Raw genomic sequence first — 20327 nt, forward strand, 5'->3', positions numbered from 1 at the left:
TTTTTTTTTTTTTTTTTTTTGATACAGAGTCTCACTCTGTCACTGTAGATACAGTGCCCTGGCATCATATCTCACAGCAACCACAAACTCTTAGACTAAGGCAAACCTCTCGCCTGCTACAACTCCTGCCTATTTTTAAAGACAGGGTCTTTTTCTTGCTCAGGCTGGTCATGAACCCAGCAGTGAGCTCAGCAGATCCACTCCCCTTGGCCTCCCAGAGTGCTGGTTACAGGTGTGAGCCACTGTGCCCAGCCCAAAGCTGACTTTTTTAAAAAGCATGTAATATGCATTCAACAAAGAGGGGCTTCCTTCAGAGAAATCATCTAATAGTTTTTTACATTTTTTCCAACATCACTTCATTTCTCAGAACACTGTGGGGACCAACAGTTTTAGATCTGACTTTAGATCTTGCAATGCATCTTTTCACTGCTTCATTAGTGGTAAATCTGCATCTTTGGGGATGTTTCTTGTTTGTAGGAACAGCCAAAAATCATTGCAAATAAACGTTTAAATTTAACATGAAAGGAGCGAGGAACCATTAGCAGCAGTCATCATCACTATCATCGTTGATATAGGTGTAGCAGAAACAGCAACAGCAAAGGCGTATGGTCTTTATGATCTGCTAGGCACTGCGCTATGCCTTTCAGATCTTTAATTCATTTATAATAATTATACTACCGTCATCAACATTTTATTGTTGAAGATACTAAAGCACAAAAAGATCAGTGAACTTACCAGGGATGTAAAGGAAGTAAGTGGGCTTTTTTATTAACAATATTTTGCTACTGTGCTTTTACAGGGAAAGGGGAGTCTTGTTCATAATCGGATCTGAAGGCAATACATAAGGAAGACTCCCCTTACTGTCAAAAATATCGTCTAAATAATTTAAGTAATGTTGGAATATGTGTCTAATCCTTTTTATTTTAAGAAGCAAATCTCCATTTTAAAGCAATAACTAAGAAAATGACATGAAGGCTGTGTTGACCAGTTTGATGGAAGTATTTCAGACTGCATGTGAAAACCCCACACTGTACCCCAGAAGTGCATTAATGTACATAGTTACCATTCAATAAAAAAAAATAAATAAATAAATAAAAAGAAGCAAATCTCATCTATATAAAAAGAATTCTAAATTATCTTAAAATGTAGTCTTTTTACTTTATAGATGTATCTTAACTGCACAACACTATAAATAATTGTAACTTGATTATGTAACACATCACATGTCAAATGTGTGGCGTGGGTAACAAATGCTCCAGAGCAGGAAGCAAGTACTGAAGCTGAAGGAAAAATAAAGGAGCCATCGAGGAAGTGATCTAGACTTCATAAAGTGTGAAGTGTATCTTACGTGAAGATACGTTTCATGACACTATTTTGAATAAAGCAGTTGTTTTCATCTTCCAATTTGGTTTACCTGATCACATATTCATAACTTCATTATTTACTTATGATGGCTTAGGGAAAAAGACTGCAAAACCAAGCTTGACTAGCTGCTATTACCTACAGAATCTCTATACAAACACCCTTAATTCTGCAAAAGAAATTAAATTAATATATCAAGTGTGATTCTCTTACCTCTAAGTACAGATAATATTGACTCTATTTATTATGTCTCCTATTAGCTCTATGAGCATAGATCCCCAAAGACAACGTTGGGCAGGTTACAAGTTACACATTTTTAACAGTTTTGGAAAAAACCAAAGTAGGCAAACATTCAGAGACTTCTTTTATAATTTACTGGAACTAAATTACTGAGAGAGAGAGCATTCATTTCAGGTTTCTCTAGTTGAGTCAGTAACTATTCCTCTCTCTCTTTTTTTATTTTTGTTAGCTGTTGCAATTGTCCTTTGCTTGCTTGCTTCCCTGTTTGACTTTTGCTCAAATCTGAGGTCACTTCTATCCTCAGCCATCATAAGGGACTCACCCTAGTGAAAAGCCTAGTGCCTCAGCCTCCAGAGTAGCTACAAATACACATCACCACACTCAGCTAAGATTTCATTTTATGTAGAGACAGGGTCTCACTATATTGCCTACCCTAGTCTCAAACTCTTGGCCTCAAGCAATCCTCCTACTTCAATTGCCCGAAGTACAGGGATTATAGGAAAAAGCCACCATACCTGGCCACCATCTTATTTTCATACCTAATAATCCACCTAATAATTCTTATTTCCTGGTCCCCAAAACCTTGGGCTTGGTGGGTTTGAAAGCCCTAACATCCAAGGAAGTGATGCTTCTATCAAAAAACATGGTAATTTTCTGATTCATTGGAAATGGAGACTAAACCCCTGGCAACTTGAGGTTCTTTATGCCATAAACCAACAAATAGATAAGGAAGACACTATAAAAGCTAGGAAAATGGCACCAAATATTCAGGGGAAATTGATATTCTGCTACAGAATGAGGACAAGGACAAAGATTAGAACTCAGCTGGATACCTATTAGTACTCCCTTCTCAAGAGTCCTGGTCAAGGAAGAACAACTACCACTAACAAAAACAGGAGCACCAAGGACTCAGGTCTTACAAAAATGAAGGCTTGGATTGTCCTAGGTGAAAAAAAGACCCATACAGTCAAGATGGTGCCAGACAATGAGGTAAATATAGAAGGTATAGTGTATAAGATGCCCTATAACAACCAGCTTAGGCCTCATGACCAGCTACAGTGGTTCTCAACCTGTAGGTCATGACCCCTTTGGGGGATGAACCACCCTTTCCCCTTTCACAGGGGTTGCCTAAGACCATTACAAAACACATATTTCCGATGGTCTTAGGAACCGAGACACCGCTCCTCGTGTGTAGGGGTCACCATAACATGAGGAACTGTATTAAAGGGTCGCGGCATTAGGAAGGTTGAAAACCACTGAACTAGAAGTAAGGAGCAGCTATAATTAATATGTCTAAATTGCATCTTTTCTCCCTCACCCATCTCCTAGTATTTTATATGAAGAATACTAATGTTTTAGTTTTAAATTACAATGCTACTGAAAAGACATCACACACGACATAGTAGCTGATGGATTTTGTGCCTCTCCTATGTTGGGAACACACATTTGTCACTCACAAGAAGGACAAGACTGGAGGTAGATCAGAAAAAAGGAGTAGAATACTTCATATATCTTCCATTTCCCCCTCCAGACTCACTTTCTACACTGCTTTTCCCAGTTCTCCACTCCATAAGACCTGTATAAATTCTATCAAATAGGCCGCATGCCCCTGTATTAAAGATGCTTCCAGACAAAAAGTACTAATAAACTGAAGAAAGGAGAAGAAAAAGATCAGGATATTTATTCCCTTCGTTCCTTCTTTGATGAGAAACTTAGGCTATCTATGTCCCCAATTCAAGATCTACACAAAGCATACACCGGGGAAAGGATATCCTATTCAATAAATGATGAACAATGAAACTGGATCCCTATCTATCACCACATACATAAAAAGTCTTAAACGTAAGATATGAAACCATAAAAATTTCTGAAGAAAACCTAGGAAAATTTATTTTGGACATTGGCCTAGGCAAAGAATTTATGACTAAAATCCCAAAAAGCAAATGCAACAAAAACAATAGCAAATAAACGGGACTTAATTAAACTAAAAAGGTTCTGCACAGCAAAAGAAATAATCAAGGGAGTAAACAGACAACCTGCAGAATGGGAGAAAATATTTGCAAACTATGAATTTGACAAAGGGCTAACATCCAGAATCTACACAGAATTCAAACAACTCATCAAGAAAAAAACAAGTAATCCCATTAAAACGTGGGAAAATGACATCAACAGGCATTTTTCAAAAAAAGTATACAAATGACTAGCAAACACATGAAAAAATGCTCAACATCTCTAAGCATCAGTGAAATGCAAATTAAAATCACAGTGAGATACAACCTTACTCCAGCCAGAATGGTTGTTATTAAAAAGTCAAAAAATAAGATGTTGGTGCAGATATGGTGAAAAGGGGATGCTTATATGCTGTTGGTGGGAATATAAATTAGCACAACCTCTATGAAAAAACAGTATGGAGATTTCTCAAAGAATTAAAAATAGGTCTGCCCTTTGATCCAGCAATTCCACAACTGGAGACCTGCCCAAAGGGAAATATTGTCATTACATCAAAATGATGCCTGCACTCATATGTTTATCATGGCACAATCCATAATAGCAAAAACACAGAATCAACCTAAGTGCCCATCAACAGTGAGTGTACAAAGAAAATGTGGTGTATATATATACCCTTGACTACTACTATTCAGTCATTTTTTAAAAGGATGAAATAATGTTTTTTGCAGAAACATGGATGGAACTGGAGGCCATTATCTTAAGTGAAGTAACTAAGGAATGAAAAATAATACTGCATGTCTTCATATATAACTAGGAGCTAGGCTATGGGTGCATATGGTTGTACAGGGTGGAATAATAGTCACTGGAGATTCCAAGTTTGGGGGATAGGAGGAAGGTAAGGGTGAAAAATTACCTAATAGATACAATGTACACTATTCAGGTGGTGGCTACAGTAAAAGCCCAGACTTCACCACTATAGGATATATACATGCAGTGAAATTGCACCTATACTCATGAATCTATTGAAATTTAAAAAGAAAATTGTTTAGTGAAAATGTTCTTTATGGTAAAATAATTTTTTACTTCTGGGTAGATGCCTAGTAACAAGATTGCAGGATCAAATGGAAAGTCTACTTTTAGCTATTTGAGTATTCTCTGTATTTCTTTCTATAGGGATTGGGTTAGTCTGCAATCCCACCAGTAGTTTAAGAGGTTCTCTTCTCTCCACAGGCCTTTCAGCATCTGCAGCATTGGGAGTTTGTGACTGGGGCTATTTTTACTGGAGTTAGGTAGTATCTGAGGGGTTCTGATTTGCATTTCTGTGATGTCTAGGGACAATGAGCATTTTTTTCATGTGTTTCATCAACACATAAATGGATTGATAAATGGTGGTACATGTGTACCATAGAATACTATTCAGCCATAAAAAGACAGAGACTTTGCACTTTTGAATTTATCTGGATGAAAAAAATAGAAAAAGCAAGTATCTAACATACTCAGTACTAATTGGAGACCAAGAGATAATCCCCCATGAGAAAAAAACAATTAAATTCAAGTCGGGGGAAGGGAGAGAATGGAAAGAAGAGGGGGCGGAGGGAGGCGGATTAGTAAGCGCTTACCTAGTGGGCACAATGGTAGGCTCTACAGGATTTAAATCCCTATCACAAGCTAATCTTGTCCTCCCTAGGAGATGCAGGATTTTATTTTCCGTACTGCTCACTCCGGTCTGCCCAGAATCTAGCACTGCAGGCACTCAATGACTCATATTTGTTGACTGAATAAATAAAGATGTAATAAAAGTACATTTTCTCTCATGATACGTTCACAAATCACTGTTCTAATGTTTCCAAAGAGCAAACACATGGACATTTACACACAACATGGAAAGAGCGTGCACAAAAAAGTTCATTAATCAACTCCAAATTGATTCATCAGTAATATAAAATTCAGCACACAGGTTGTCTTGTTGTCTGTTTGCTATTTCTTTCTTTCTTTCTTTCTTTCGAGACAGAGATTCAAGCTGTCACCCTGAGTAGAGTGCCCTGGTATCACAGCTCACAGCAACCTCAAACTCTTAGGCTTAAGCAGTTTTCTTGCCTTAGCCTCCCACGTAGCTAGGACTACAGGAGCCCGCCACAACACCTGGCTATGTTTTTGTTGCAGTTGCCATTGTTGTTTTAGCTGGCCTGGGCCAGGTTTGAACCCACCAGCCTCGGGTATGTGGCCGGCACCCTATTCACTGAGCCAAGGGTGCCACCTGTTTGCCATTTCTTAATGACTGAACATTGACAAGGTATAGCCAAATCTCCCAGAAAGACTAGAATTTTTCTTTTCAGCCAAGAGTTTAGCATTTAGTTGATGGTCAAAAATGTTTATATATATATATATATATATTTTTTTTTTTTTTTTTTTTAATTAACAGAGGGAGAGTGTTTTGCTGTACTAAATGGAGAAGTGGAATACCAAAATCACATTCCAGTCACCAGATGCCAGAGGTTCCCCCACGATCCTTGCCACTGGGCAGAAGCTTTTTACTGGCAGCCATCTTACCTCCAACTTCGTAAGATTTACACATGTTTCAGAAGACTGTTTGGAGAAGAATAAAAATAAAAATAGTAGCAAAATAAAAAAAATACAGTAGCAACAGGGCAACTAAGCTGTGGCGTGCTTATTGTTTCCAAAGTGCTTTCCTACACAGCACGAGATGAGTACTGCCATCACTGTGACTACAGATGAGGGAGATGAGGACATCAGAGGACTGGAGTAACACCGCACAGCTCAAAAACAGAAAACATGAACAGTCAAGGGCCAAGAAACTACTCAAGAGACTGGAGTTTATCAGATAAGAAAGTTCTGTGTTCAGTAGCCTGTTGCCATAATAATGGATTATTTTACGGCTATGTGCCCGCCTCCACCCTAGAAGGCCCCAGTCAGTCTAGTACCACCGATTTTGAGCAGAACACACTGAGCTGATGTTTTGAGGTGTTCTGAGGATGGCTAACACTTCAAACACACTTAAAATAATACCTCCCATCATTGAGAGAAAAAAACACCATCCTTGAGCTTTCAATAACAGGCTATGCCACCTATAAACTGTTATTTACAGACCAAAAGCCTGGGTAGAAAACTGCAATTGTTGTCTTGACTGATCTGTTCTGAGTTTGTCACATTTAATAAAATATAATTCTGGAAATGAAGGTTTATTTAGATTATCAATACTGTATCAATATTAGAATGTAGAAATGCTTACTTTGAAGAAAGATTTCTGTCTAGAATGTTCTCCAAAGTCATTTTATACTAGTATCCACTGTACCCTAGCTATTCTGACCATCTTTCTGTTCCTAAAATCCACCAAACTCTTTCCTACCCTATAGGCTTTTCATCAGCTGTTTTCTCAGCCATAACATTCTTCTCCCCAATATTTGCATGGCTAGTCCCTCTTATAATTTGGATTTTAGGTTAAATGTGTCCTTCTTAAAGAGGTCATTCTAGACCACACAAACAGTGGCCTAAACATCATCTCACTGTCACTTTTTTGTTGTTTTTGAGATAGTGTCTCACTCTGTCACCCTGGGATGAATTCTATAGGTGTCATCACAGCTCACAGCAACTTCATACTGTTGGGCTCAAGCAATCTTGCCTTAGCCTCCCAAGCAGTTGGGACTACAATGCCTGGCTAGTCTTTTCTGTTTTTAGTAGAGACAGTGTCTTGCTATTACTCAGACTGGTCTCAAACTCCTGAGCTCAGTCAATCCAACTGCCTCAGCCTCTCACAGTGCTAGAATTACAGATGAGAGCCACCACACACACTATACATCGCATTTAATCCCCTACACAACATTTGTAACCTTATGATACTAGGCTGTATATCCCACTGAAATAAACAAGAGTGCCAAAGACACCTGGGAATACCATTCTTATTCAGTATAAGTGAACTCTTTCTTATTCACTAAGATGATCTGTGATGTATTAGTAGTTATGAAGCGATATTTGTGATGTGGACATTTGCTTCAGACATAAAACTGAGTAGCTGTGATTACAGAGACAAATGAGCATATTGGGGTGGGGGGTGAATGACATGGCAATCTGCTAACACTGTGACATAACCCAGTAATGCCAAACTCACAAAGCACTTTGGAGCACTTTGAAGACCACATTTCATTTGCAAGATGCTTCAGCTTTGCAATCTTTCAAATTTAGAATCCTTATTTTGAATATAAATATAACACAGAATCATTAAATACAGAATAAATTCTACCTCCCCAAATGTTTCTTTCAGGGAGATAGATCTCATTTGTCACAACAATAAAACACATCATGCTTTGGCAAACTTTTAATAATTCACTCCATGGAGTGAAAGTTACTTACCAGCTTCTAATGCAGTATTCCCAAACTTCAGAATGCAGCATGTAAAAAATAGAATACAATACAAATATTTTAAATGAGCAGCAGAAGCCATAGAAACAAAAGAGGCCTATTTAGCAATCCAGTGATTATGAAATGGGCATCCTTTATAATGCAATTTAAAAAAAATCTTTAAAAAGCCAATGTTAAAGACCCACCAGCAATAAAAAATATATTTAAGTAGTTCATTGCTTATGCTGGTTTGCAACTGGGCTTTTTACATAGTAGAATTAAGCAACTCTTTCTGATGCCTAGAATAATTTACTTGGACTGCTCACATTTTTTTCCTTAGCTTTCAAAACAAAAATGTACTGGCACTTAGTACCAACTTTTTTTGTCAATCAGCATGCATGACAGAACAACACAGCAATTCTTCATCATACTAATGGGGGAAAAATTAACTTGACATCAAGCCTAATTGAGTAAAACCTCACTAATTCTACTAAATAGGGATAAGTCTTGGTTGATTAGTGAAAGCAATTTAGTATAGAAGATGTTTGGATAAATGCAGTTTTACTGCTTTCCAGAGTTTACACTAACAAACTGGGCTCTAGAAGCATGTACAGGTGGGTTTGGGTCTTTAAGAAAACCTGGCACAGAGTATGGATAAGATGAATATAGAATATCGAATATATGACAAAATGTAGTATTTCTCTAGATCATTTAAAAACAAAATTTTGCCAAAAAATTATTTTGAAAGCCACTTTTGTAGATGCTGCCAAGATACTCTGCAGCCCAGCCTATAAGCAAAATAGAAGAAACCATGAGACAAGAACAAGCTGTGACAAGTTAGCGATCAAAATTAAGGAGGTTTCACTACACGGACAATCCTCAGCTCGTTGAAGGTCTGTACCACGGAAGCTTGATTGTCAGTTAACTGTGAGAAATAGGGAATGCTATAGGAACTAAACATAATAATGGGGTATAAAGTAGCCACAGTGCTCGCTACTCGCAGTCCTAGGCCATTTTGTCCTTTTTTTCGAGTATTTCCCCATATCACAGAGTATTAACTGGCAGGTCACAGAGGAAGCTCCAGTGAGTTCATGAGCCCCTTTAAGTTGTATGTGAGATGTGGTGGGTCTGTATTATTCTTCTTCTACAAAAGCTAATGCGCTTCATCAAACAGCTTTCCAGGGGAATGATTTTGAACCATTTTTCCATAAAGACAGATTCTTAAATTTTTCAAAATTAGAAAAGGCTGTGTTTAAATATATTAATTGTAAATATTATATGTACTAAGTACCAACCTGAAAATAGTAGATCAACAACCACAAGCCCACAGAAGAGAAAAATGTGATTAAATTCAAGAAGGAGGGAGGAGGGGAGGGGACTTGATTTGTTTCCACCTGCCCAGTACAATGTAGGGGTATATGGCACACTTCTGGGGTGAAGGACTCAACTATAGCTCCAACTTCGTATTTCACCTTGCAAACAAAAAAAATGTAACCTAATCATATGTGCCCTCAATACTAACATATGTATGTATATCTATATACATATATATATTAATTGGAAGTATCTTTTGCACCCAGGTTACTGTTCTGCCCAATCTTCTTAACCTAGTAACCTCCTATACAGTCTCCGAGATGGACACAATCATCATTTTTCTCACAGAAGTGCCCATGACCCCTTCATTTGCGTCTCTTCCCATCCTAATGTGTGCCACACCTCTCTAATCATAGTAACTTATGTAAAATAATAAAAACAAAGTGAAAAAAGAAACCACAGACCTGGATTCAATACTGAGAAAAATGCTTGGCAAATTCTAAGTATGAGAAAACTTTCTTAATCAAATTAAGGCTATATTTTAAAAAAGAAAACTAGACATTAACCTACTAAACTAAAAGCATTCTAATCAAAGTCAGAAACAAGACAAAATAACCAGCTGTCACCACTTCTGTGCGGACTCACTGTGAGTCCCTGCCAATATAATGAGACAAGAAAAATAGAACACATAACAATTTGAATGAATGAAAAAATGTGTTATTTCCTTTATATATACACAGAAAAATATCCAAAAAATAAACATACAAAACATAATACAGAATTCAGAAGTATCACAAAATACTGTATCAGCATACTAATAGATACATTCGTAAACAGCAGTAACAATCAAGTAGAAAATACAGTAGGAGAAAATACATTGTTTAAGAAATCTTTAAAGATACAAAGTAATGAGGAAGAAACCTAACAGGACATTTTAAAGATATTTATGTAATGAATTAAAAAACGAAGAAAATCTGAAGTATCATAAAAGATGTCAGCAGTCTCTCGATTAATCTCTTAGTTCAATGCAATGTCAATAAAAGTCTTCAAAATGATATTGATATGGAAGAACATAGATAATTTTTTGTGAAAAAAACAAGGCAAAGAGCTTTGTCTTGGGAGACCCAATGCTTACTAAAAAACACAATAATTAACACAGTTTCATATTAGGAAAGTGAATTTAAAAAAAAAATAGACAAGTAAAAAAGCATTAGAAGCCTAGATACAGACATATTGAGATAGAAAAGGTTGATACATGGCAGGGATAATATGATTTATTCAACAAAAGAAGCTAGGATAACTGCTTAACTATATAGAAAAAAACAGAATCCTTATACAAAAGCAAATTGCACATAAAAATTTAAACCTAAAACTTTGAGAAGAAACATGGAAAAATATTTCACTTTACTTTTTTTAAGAAATATTTCTTAAATAAGTCTCCAAGAGTAGACACCTTCAAGCAACATATTAATAAAAGTTTACCCCACTAAAATTAAAACTTTTTAAAAAATAATGCAAAGTAAAAAGAGAAATCACCGACCTGGAGAATGTATTTGTAGTCCCCCTAAATCAAAAATTAGCATGCAGAATCCATGAAAAACTCCTACAAATCACTAAGACTCTCTCCTTGAGGAAACTTCAGTTAGGGTCCTCTGAGCTCTCTTCTCAACGAGACCTCCACATTGGGCTTGTATGTCCATCCTTACAGAGTCCATTTCTAGCAAGAATCCTGCTAAATTAGTTTTGTAAGAATCTCCCCACTTTTGGTATCTGATCACTTTCAATATCCAATCAAATTCCTCATTTTCCATCATCCCTAAGGTGACATTCTTCTTTCAGCAAAATTTTGTCAAGGTGGTCTAGTAAGAATCCCTCTGCCTTTGATATCTCCTCTTAGTTATCTTCCATCCACTGATTCCCTACTCTGCTCATTAGCTATAGGTGTCTAGCTGTCTTTGCTGTATTTGGAGTTGAGCCCAATCTCTCTACCCTACTGCCACAGAGTCAACCCTTATTACAATAGTCTTGAATAAAGTCTTGCTTACTATTTTAACAAGTGTGAGAATAACTTCTTCTTTAACACATATCATTAACAATAAAAGACAACGTGACTAAAAATGTGTGAAACAGATGAACAGGAAACATAAAAGTAAAGGTATAACCAAAAAGCTTTAAGATGCTCAATTGCACTAGTAATCAGAAATGTACAAAAACAAATTACAAAATGATTTTCAATTACACTGAATTGGCAATAATTTTTAAGTCTTCAATGTCCAAGTATTGCTAAAGATATGGAGAAAAAGCATAATAGTTTAAAAAGCAACTTGTTATTCAGCAAAATTAAGTATGTGCATATGCTATGACTCTTACACACCTACCTGTGAAATCCTAATCTTTCTCACAAAGGTTCAGCAAGAATATTAAGCTCTAATGCCCAAAGGCATCCATTATGTATAATAAATTAATTTCTCCATTGTTCCTATAGAATGGTAGCATGTACCATACTTAAGAGGAAAAAAAATGCTAACTATCCTACAATGCACAGAACACTTTCACGCTAAGAATTGTTCTGACAGAAATGCCATTACCTTCCCTGACCTCATCTGTAGACAAACTCTCACCCACAGGCCCAATAAGTTATGCATCAAAATGTAAACTGAAGCATTTTTATGCAAAACCTGTAAGAAAAAATTATTGTCAGGGAAATGGATGAATAAGTAGTAGTAAGATTGTATAGCCAGAACAAGCGAATCAGAGCTAGAGTCTCTGTAATTTGACCACCCCAGGAACTGTAACACACAGGTCAACATACAAAAGTGGTCAATGTAAGAAATTAGGCCTACTGTGCTGATATTCCCAGTCTATGAAAATCAGGTCAACTTAAGGAGGTGGTCCATGTAGGAACTGTGGAGGTTCTACTGTGTAAGTACCAACACACAGGCAAAGAAAACAAATTACACAACAAAAGAAGCCCAATATTACATCATTTTACATGGTTTCAAAATACAATATATTGTTTATGGATATACAACTATATAATAAAAATACAAAAGCATCAATAGATATGGTAAGGTTAAATTCATGGTAATGATACATATGGGATATGTGCCAACGAAGGAACACCCTAATACCATGAAAATGAGTGAATTGCTACTACAAGCAACAAAAATGAATTTCACAAATATAATGCTAAGCAAAAGAAAGAAGATGCAGAAGTTTACATTCTCTGTGAGAAACTATTTATTCCATAGTATCAGAAGCCATGGGAGCAGTTTCCTTAGAGAAGGGCACAAAGAAGGCTTTTGAATTGCTGGTACTAATCGATTTCATGGGCTAAGTAGGGGTGATATGGATGAGTTCCCCTTGTAAACATTTATGGTTTATATACAAGGATGGTTTGTGTACTTTTCCTTATGCATGCTTTGCCTCAATAAAAATGTTCATTTGGAGAAAATTTAATCATCTTTCCTCCTCTGCCCACTCCCCCAGGGCTTTCTCCCTGACTGCTCCATTTCTGCTCACAACACCATGAATTTTTTTCTCCAACCCAGGCTCAGTTTTGGCCTTTCAACCCAGAGACCAACTCCTGCCATGACTGATGGATACTAATTAGAACTTCTACCAACTTTGCCTTTGCTTCTTTCCCACCAACGCCAAATAGATCCACTACCTTCTTTCTTTCTCTGCATTTTGGAAGGCACGTTGAAAACCAAGTCTTTAGAGTTTTATCTCACCAGAGGTTTCTGTCCACTTGAGTAACACTCTTTGAATGAAATTTTAGAGATTCTTAGGTAAACAATACGTGCCAAAGAAATGAGTCAGAATTTCTCTCAGTTTCTGGGGAAATAGAGATGAGCTCTCTTATTCTTGTCTTTGACCACATTTCCTTTCTCTTCTTTTTGACTTCAAGATATTTATTCATCAAAACTCTTATGTGGATGTGTACATACAAGTACATGATGGCTAGAAACAAAAGGAAAAGAAAAACCTAAAAGTCGACACGTTATACCCAGAACTTCAAACTACATAAAACTTTAATTATGTCTGAATGAACCTGAAACCATATATCAATGGATTAAAAGTATAAATTCCATAAAGATATTAACCACTGAAATGTTTATCACAGGATTAACTAAAATGTTACCATTTCATATGGACATCAAAGCAGTCCCTGACCCTGACCCTGACCCAGACCTGTAAGCTACTGCCTATCCTTCAAATAGATTAAGTAATACAGATCTTAGTACCTTTCAAAGCACTTTCTTATGCATAGTGTTATCTGTTTATACTAGTAGACCTATGAGTTGCTGGTGCCAAAGTTTTCTTCATGAACTTTGTATGTAAAGGGTGATACTATCAGCCTCCCTGTGTGAGAACAGGAATGGGAAGTCCTAGCTGGCCAAATGGTCAGCTAACATGAGGAATCACAATGTGCAACCCAAATCCCTCCTGATGTTGGTGTCAAATGAAATGCTTTGGCCAAATTCACATATCAAAGACATGCTTCATCTGGAAAGCAAAAGTAGTTCTTAACAAGTTTCCCTTTCTCAGCAAGTTGCTTTAGCTGGTATTTCAAGGCTCTGACAGAGAATCTGTGGTGCAAAGCCTGAAAAAATAATCATTTGAATGGCAAATTAAGTTGGACTTTCAAGTTCTGTTCCATTAAGTGAGAGTAAGTGTTCCAAATTCTCTTAATCTGTCCAACAGGTCAACGGCAGGCTTGCAGGCATTTGTATTCAGAAGGTTAACTCTGTTACTAAATGACCTCCAAGTTTTAAAAATCCAGCTGTACTTTCTAGGGAAAGTAATTAAACTTGGAATAAAGATAAATAATAGAGATGAGAAAGTATGGAATTCTATAAATTCTATATATATTATCTTTTCATTACATTACTCTACAATGCAATGAAAGCATTATATATATTCCTTCGGCTAGAGTTTTAGGAACCAACTACCTAAATGGTTCCGTACAAGAAGCCCTCTTATAATGATGATCTGTGCATTATTAAGCATATATATTTCGAAGTTACTCCCAGAGGAACAAAAGATGATATGAGAGGACTTGATGATGTGATTATGATAACTTAGAAAAGAAAAAAAATCAGTAAAGAGGGAGGAAGATGTCTATTTATCACATGCACAATGGGTCAGACACAGTGTTACCTAGTTGATCCATAATAAATTATTTAATTTTTACAAAAATTTAGTAAATTGTGGATTTTTTGCTCCTCGTTTAACAGATCAGCACAGCCTCAGAAGTGTTGATCAGTTTTCTTCAAATCACACAGTGTATTTTATTGCTAAGATGAGAACACTGGCCTGTTCCAAACTCCAAAACTCTTGCTTCTCCTCCACAGAAATCACCAGAAACACGGAAGCTAACCAGTAATGAAGCAAAGATGGTCCTGTGTCACCAAGACCACCTGGTGAGGGATTTCAACAGAGGTAACAAGCTACCGTGAAAAAAAAATCTGCCTTTATATTTCTAGCATTGAGCCAGTATAAACACTTTAACACTCACATACGTGTTAAAGACTGGGGTTAGAAATAAAGAGAGGATGAAGATTAAGAATACAACACGTAGCCTACAAAAGTCATTTCTTTTATTCCAAAAAGGTCAGAGAATAGGCAGTGAGTTTAAAAATTATGCATGATAGAGCATTTGAGGAAATGATGAAGAAGAGAAGGGAACGCGTCAAACTAGTTAACAAATACAAAGATTGGTTAGTATAGTGTAAGGCAATAGTTAATCACAGAGACCTAAGAAATGGCTAACCAGATAGAGAGACTCTGGGGTTAAATCCTAACTCTGTATCCACCGTGACCTTGGGTGGGTAACTTGACTTCTCTGTACATCAGTTTCCACATACATAAGATGAAAATAATAACTGCATTTACCTCCTACAGTTGTTACTACAAGGTTTTAATGAACATGTGTAAAGCACTTAAGCAAACCTCGGACACATAGTTTCATTTCAGAATTAGCCAGTCTTTCCAGAAGGTAAAAGGAATAGGGAAGAAGGTTTGCAAAAGCTTGGGGGAAAGCAGAAAAGAAAAAAGGATTCTTTCAGGTAGAAAAGATGGAGAATGTTTGTAGACACAGGGGAAAAAAGAGGGATTCAGAAAAGATAAATGAAAACAGTAAGAAGCTGTGGAAAGATGAGAACAGAGGAACGGGCCTTTTAAAAGGAAAGAAAACAAGTTCTGACACAAAAGAGTGAGCAGGAGATGGGGACCCTAAGAAGTTTCTAGGAAGTTAACAGATGAGGGGAGACAGCACCGTTCACAGAGATCCCAAATAATGATGTTCTTCATTTCAGTAAAAAGAGTTAAAGGTAAGAATTTTGTGCAGTTAAAAAAAAAAAAAACAGAATGGTTTTTTGGAAATAAAGGTGTTAGTTAATTAGAGATGAATAAAAGTGTAGTTGATATCAGTGAAGTATGGGCTAGATTCAATTCGCATGATTTTAGCAATATACAGAGTAAAGCCAGATAAAATGGCTTGTACCGGGCAAGGAAACAGATCTGGGGACAGAGCAAATTGAAGCATCAGAGCTTCAAGGACAGAGACCGGGTACGGACCGCGGGAGGGCTGAGCTGGAGGGTCCCTCTAGTGGCCCTGAGGCGCTAACGCAGGTCCCGAAGCACCTAACCCCGCTCTGCAACAGAAACCCGGTAAGAAAATCCCTTCCTAGGCTGTGAGCCTGCAGGAGAAAGCCCCTTCTGGCTGCACAGATAGGGACGTGACTCCTCCACGTGGATATACAGCAAAGTCAGAGGGGGGAAAAAAGCGATGTCCCAGGGTGAGATGTAACGCGTTAGCCAGAAGCTCTAACTGAATCAGTGAAGACGTGGAATCTCGCGCTCTCCTTCTTCCCCTGCGTTCCCTTGTGACCTCTCTATTGCCCTCACCTCTCCCCTAACGTGCAGGTCTACACACGCAGGCGTAGGCCGCCCACACCGCTGTGCCTCCCCCTTACAGGGTCTGGAGCAAGGTACTATGGAAGCCTGAAACCATTGTGTCTAAATATTTAAAAGTCACAATTTACCAACCTGCTAAATGAAATATATTCTATCCTCCTACTGTGGTAAATAGGCTTCTATGACAACAAAATCACAAATTGTGGAAAGCTATGGGGCTCTTTTATATAAATGAATAAAGGCAAAACACCAAAGTCTACTAAATTTAAGTATTACTGCAGATCTGAGTATTCTAACAAAGGCCATAACTATTCCGCTGAATAATAAAGACATCCTAAGTTATATGTTTTAATTATTCTACAATATTTCTTTATCCTCCTTACATTTCTGCAAAATCCAGATACACGCTATTAATAATCTATATTTTCACATAACTTGCATTCTGTTGATAGCAATGCTAAATTAGCAAATTGGCACCTCTTGACCCACTTGTCAGAGTTCATCCCCAACTTCCCTGCCATCCAGTATTTCCCAAAAGCTTGCAGAAGGCAGCTAGAACTTAGACACACTGTGTAACCATCATTCTCCAGGTCCTCTCTGCTATGCTCTGCATTAAATTACATCTACGGAAAGCAGTAACCTTGGGCAAATGATCGGTCTCCTCCTACAAAAATTAATATTTATGAAGAGATAATGTTGTCACCTTGTTTCTGGTAGAGGGGTGACTTGAGGAACGAAGCCCACAGAGTGTCTAAGAACACAGGCTCCAGCATCAGACAGCCTGGGTACTAATCCCAGCTTTACCAATTAGGAGCTGGGTCTCCTTGGGTTTGTTATTCAACTTCTCTAAGCCGCTGTCTTCTAATTAGAACAGCACTTGTCCCCTAGGTTATTATGAGGATCAAATGAGGTAATTCATCTAACATTCTAGGCATAGTCCTTGAGAATTTCATAAAGATTATCTGTAATTATTGTAAGAATTTGTCTATTTGAACAACTCCATAGTCTTTGCAAAATCTTATCTTGAAAACATCATTCATTACATTGCATAAAATAATTTCCTCTTAGCTTACTGCTAACACAAAACTGTCTTTTCAAATACACGAGAGTTTCCTTAATCAGGTAGAGAGAAGCATGTCATGTTCCTCCTCTAGACTGACCATTCCATTGGACATACCAGCATCTCTCTGATAAATTATTCATACAGACATAATGTGAGTTTGATTCCCATCACTTGAAATCAAAATAGTTCTAGAAAATAATCCCTATAATGGATAGTTATTACAGTAATAAAATGAGATCAAATAATTCAGTACCTTGCATATTACCTGGCATGTAATATTCAAGACATGGTATTCATTAATATTATCTAGAAGATGCAGGTGCAAATTCTAAGTCAGTTAATTAATAAACACAATTTCAGTAGCTTACAAATTTTCTTCTTGCAGTTTCAGAATTACTGAAAGATGTAATGTAGATATTGAAAAATTTTTAAAGGGAATGCTCTAAATTAATTTTGATACATATTATTGTATAAATCAAGTGAGATACTCCTGTGTGGTGACAATCTTACAGGACAATGAAGCCTGAGACCCAGTGATCCACAATTTCTTTCTGAATTCACTTGTTTAGAGGGAAAGTGGGGAAAGAATGCACTTACCCGACACCTTATCGTCCGATATATTTAAGTGTACACAATACCGACATGGCCGCCTTCACAGCAATCTTTACATAGCATAAGAAGTGCAGACTAGTAAAGAAAAAATGAAATTGGCATGTACCTGTAGAGATACTACACTGACATTATCAAAATGGATGTGTCCGTTAGGCTCTGTGACAGCAGGATTGGCATAGCACGTTACACCATTGATGGCAGGTAACGTTTTAGGTTGATGTGCTTTTTCTTGAGGACCAAAGTCATCATTGTGAAAGTGGGTATGATCATTCTACATGGGAAAACAAAAAAAAAAAAAAAAAAGGATGAAGAGGTTATAAGAAGAAAAATAAAAGAGAGGGATCATACAGACAAAAAATAGTGTCACTGTTCTTCCCTGATACAAGTTTTATGTCTCTGTTTCCTATAATGAAATCTTTTTAGATTTATGAAGTTTCTCTCTCTTCAAATATATTTTCATTTATTAGATTCTGTTGCTTCGATTTTTTCATGGTAGGGTACGTGTACTTTTTTATTCTGCTGAACATAAATTGAAAACAACTGATGCACTCTTGCTATTCACCATTAAATTGTTAGTTCTTGTCCCAAATTCTGCAACACGAATCATGCATTTCTCGTACACTTGTCCATATAGTCATCTTTTTGTTCTCCTCATATTCACAAGTCTAATAATTGGACGGCTCATATGATCCTAAGAATAAAAATCCTGCCTTTATTTGCCTATATAAAGTAGCTTTTGGAGTAAAGCAACCAATTAAAATAAAGTCCATTTACCTGACCATATGTCTTTAGTAGCATCTTAAGCGTTCTTTCAAAAAAGAAAAGTAAGTAAAATCCACCAAATACAGCAACAGCCTTCTCGACATAGTTGTCGACTTGGGGATTGAATCCAAATGCCTGAGGGAGGGAAAAAAAACTATTTGGGTAAAAGGAAGTAAGTTAACTTGATTTCTGGAAAATAATCCCACAAATTCTTAGAACTATTATAACCATAAGTCCCATTAAATAAAGCCACACAGCATATAACAATTTCCTAACTATTACTATCACACATGTAGCAATATTTGCCTTGAAAGAATAAATATTCAGCAGTAAAGAAACAGCACTGATTCCCATCTTTAGAAGATAATTTCAGGTCTAGGTAATGAGAGGATTACCTACTTTCTGCTTTCTCTAAAAGTAATTACACAGAAAATGAAATATATTTGTCCATGATATCTAGCATCAAACTTTTAAGGCAAATATGGCAGACCCCTTTTCCCAAGACAGATCCTCTTGTACCCAGGAAATCCTGATAAGTCCTACAAAGATAAATCAAAGACTAGGCCCAAGAATAAAAAACAAAAGAATTGAGTCATGCTGGGGTTTGGAAACCATCTACTATCTGAATGTCTGCATTTCTCGCAATGCTTGAGAAATTCTCCACCACGATGTCTTGAAGTAGAGCTTCATTGTTTTTAGGACCATTCATTCTCTTCTCCTTTGGAAATCTCTATAATTTGAATGTTTGATCTTCTGGAGTAATCCCATAAGTTTCTTAGGGAATATTCTGTTTTTGTTCTCTTTTTTTCTGCCTCTTTGAATTGGGTTAGTTCAGAGGTCTTGCCTTTGATTTCTGAAATTTATTCTTCTCCATATTCTAGTCCATGGCTAAGGCTCCCTGCTGTGTTTGGAAGCTCCTTGAATACACACAATATGAGGGTGTTCAGCACCACCCCTGGGTGAAGGGCCAGCTACAAATTGAACTTTACCTTAGAAATGAAAGCAATGTAACCTAAACACTTACACTCTCGTATTAATCTGAAATGTAAAGAAAAAAAGAAAAAAAAGCTTCACATTAAAAACAAGAATGACAATTGCCACCAATCTCACACACACAATGATGAAAATGAAATAATGCTTTATTTAAGGCTGCGGTCCTGCAGAGCCCCACCCTCCTGCCACCCCCACCCAGTCCATAGAAAAACTGTCTTCCACGAAACCCATCCTTGGTGACAAAAGGTTGGGGACCACCGGATTAAAGGACAAAAACCAAGAGTCAGAGTTTGAAGTGACAAACCATCAGGTGTCCCTAACAGATAAGGAACAAACTTGAAAAAAAAAAAAAAAAGGAGGAGAGAGCAATATGTGAAAAGCTCCAACTTCCACACACTGTACATGTTTCCCCTTTGAAGCAAAATAGAGGATGTCCAGGTTCGTGCCCTACATCTGCCTCTGCGGAGATGTCACGGCCACCTCTTCATTTAAGTGACTTCTCTTCCTCTTCTACAGAGAAGTCACTTAGATGACTTCTCAAGCATAGCATAAAAACACCAGCACCATTTACCTAACACAGAGGTTATAAAAATAAAATGAAACAACAAAAGAAAATAATCGCTCCAAAAAAAAACTCTTCACGAAAATTCGAGGGATTATTCAAAGATAGATTCTTTATGTTGCAACATTTCCAATAAAATAGAAAACCTTAAAATCAGATGTAAAATCTCTAATCCACGTGCCATATCAGTTT

General features: G+C 37.0%; 1 protein-coding gene across 2 annotated transcripts in view; it reads right to left on the reverse strand.

Annotated features, from left to right (window-relative positions):
* SLC39A8 (solute carrier family 39 member 8) overlaps nt 1-20327 on the reverse strand; it is a 60557-nt gene that overhangs the window by 6431 nt on the left and 33799 nt on the right. For both annotated transcript variants that reach the window (XM_023517044.1, XM_023517043.1), the window contains 2 exons: nt 18593-18715; nt 17925-18089 (listed from right to left, as the gene is read on the reverse strand). In XM_023517044.1, the coding sequence (XP_023372812.1) occupies nt 17925-18089; nt 18593-18715 (288 nt within the window). The remainder of the gene's footprint in view (nt 1-17924; nt 18090-18592; nt 18716-20327) is intronic.

Source organism: Otolemur garnettii, unplaced genomic scaffold, assembly GCF_000181295.1.
Source record: "Otolemur garnettii isolate 467f Iridium unplaced genomic scaffold, OtoGar3 scaffold00103, whole genome shotgun sequence".
Classification (NCBI taxonomy): Eukaryota; Metazoa; Chordata; class Mammalia; order Primates; family Galagidae; genus Otolemur; species Otolemur garnettii.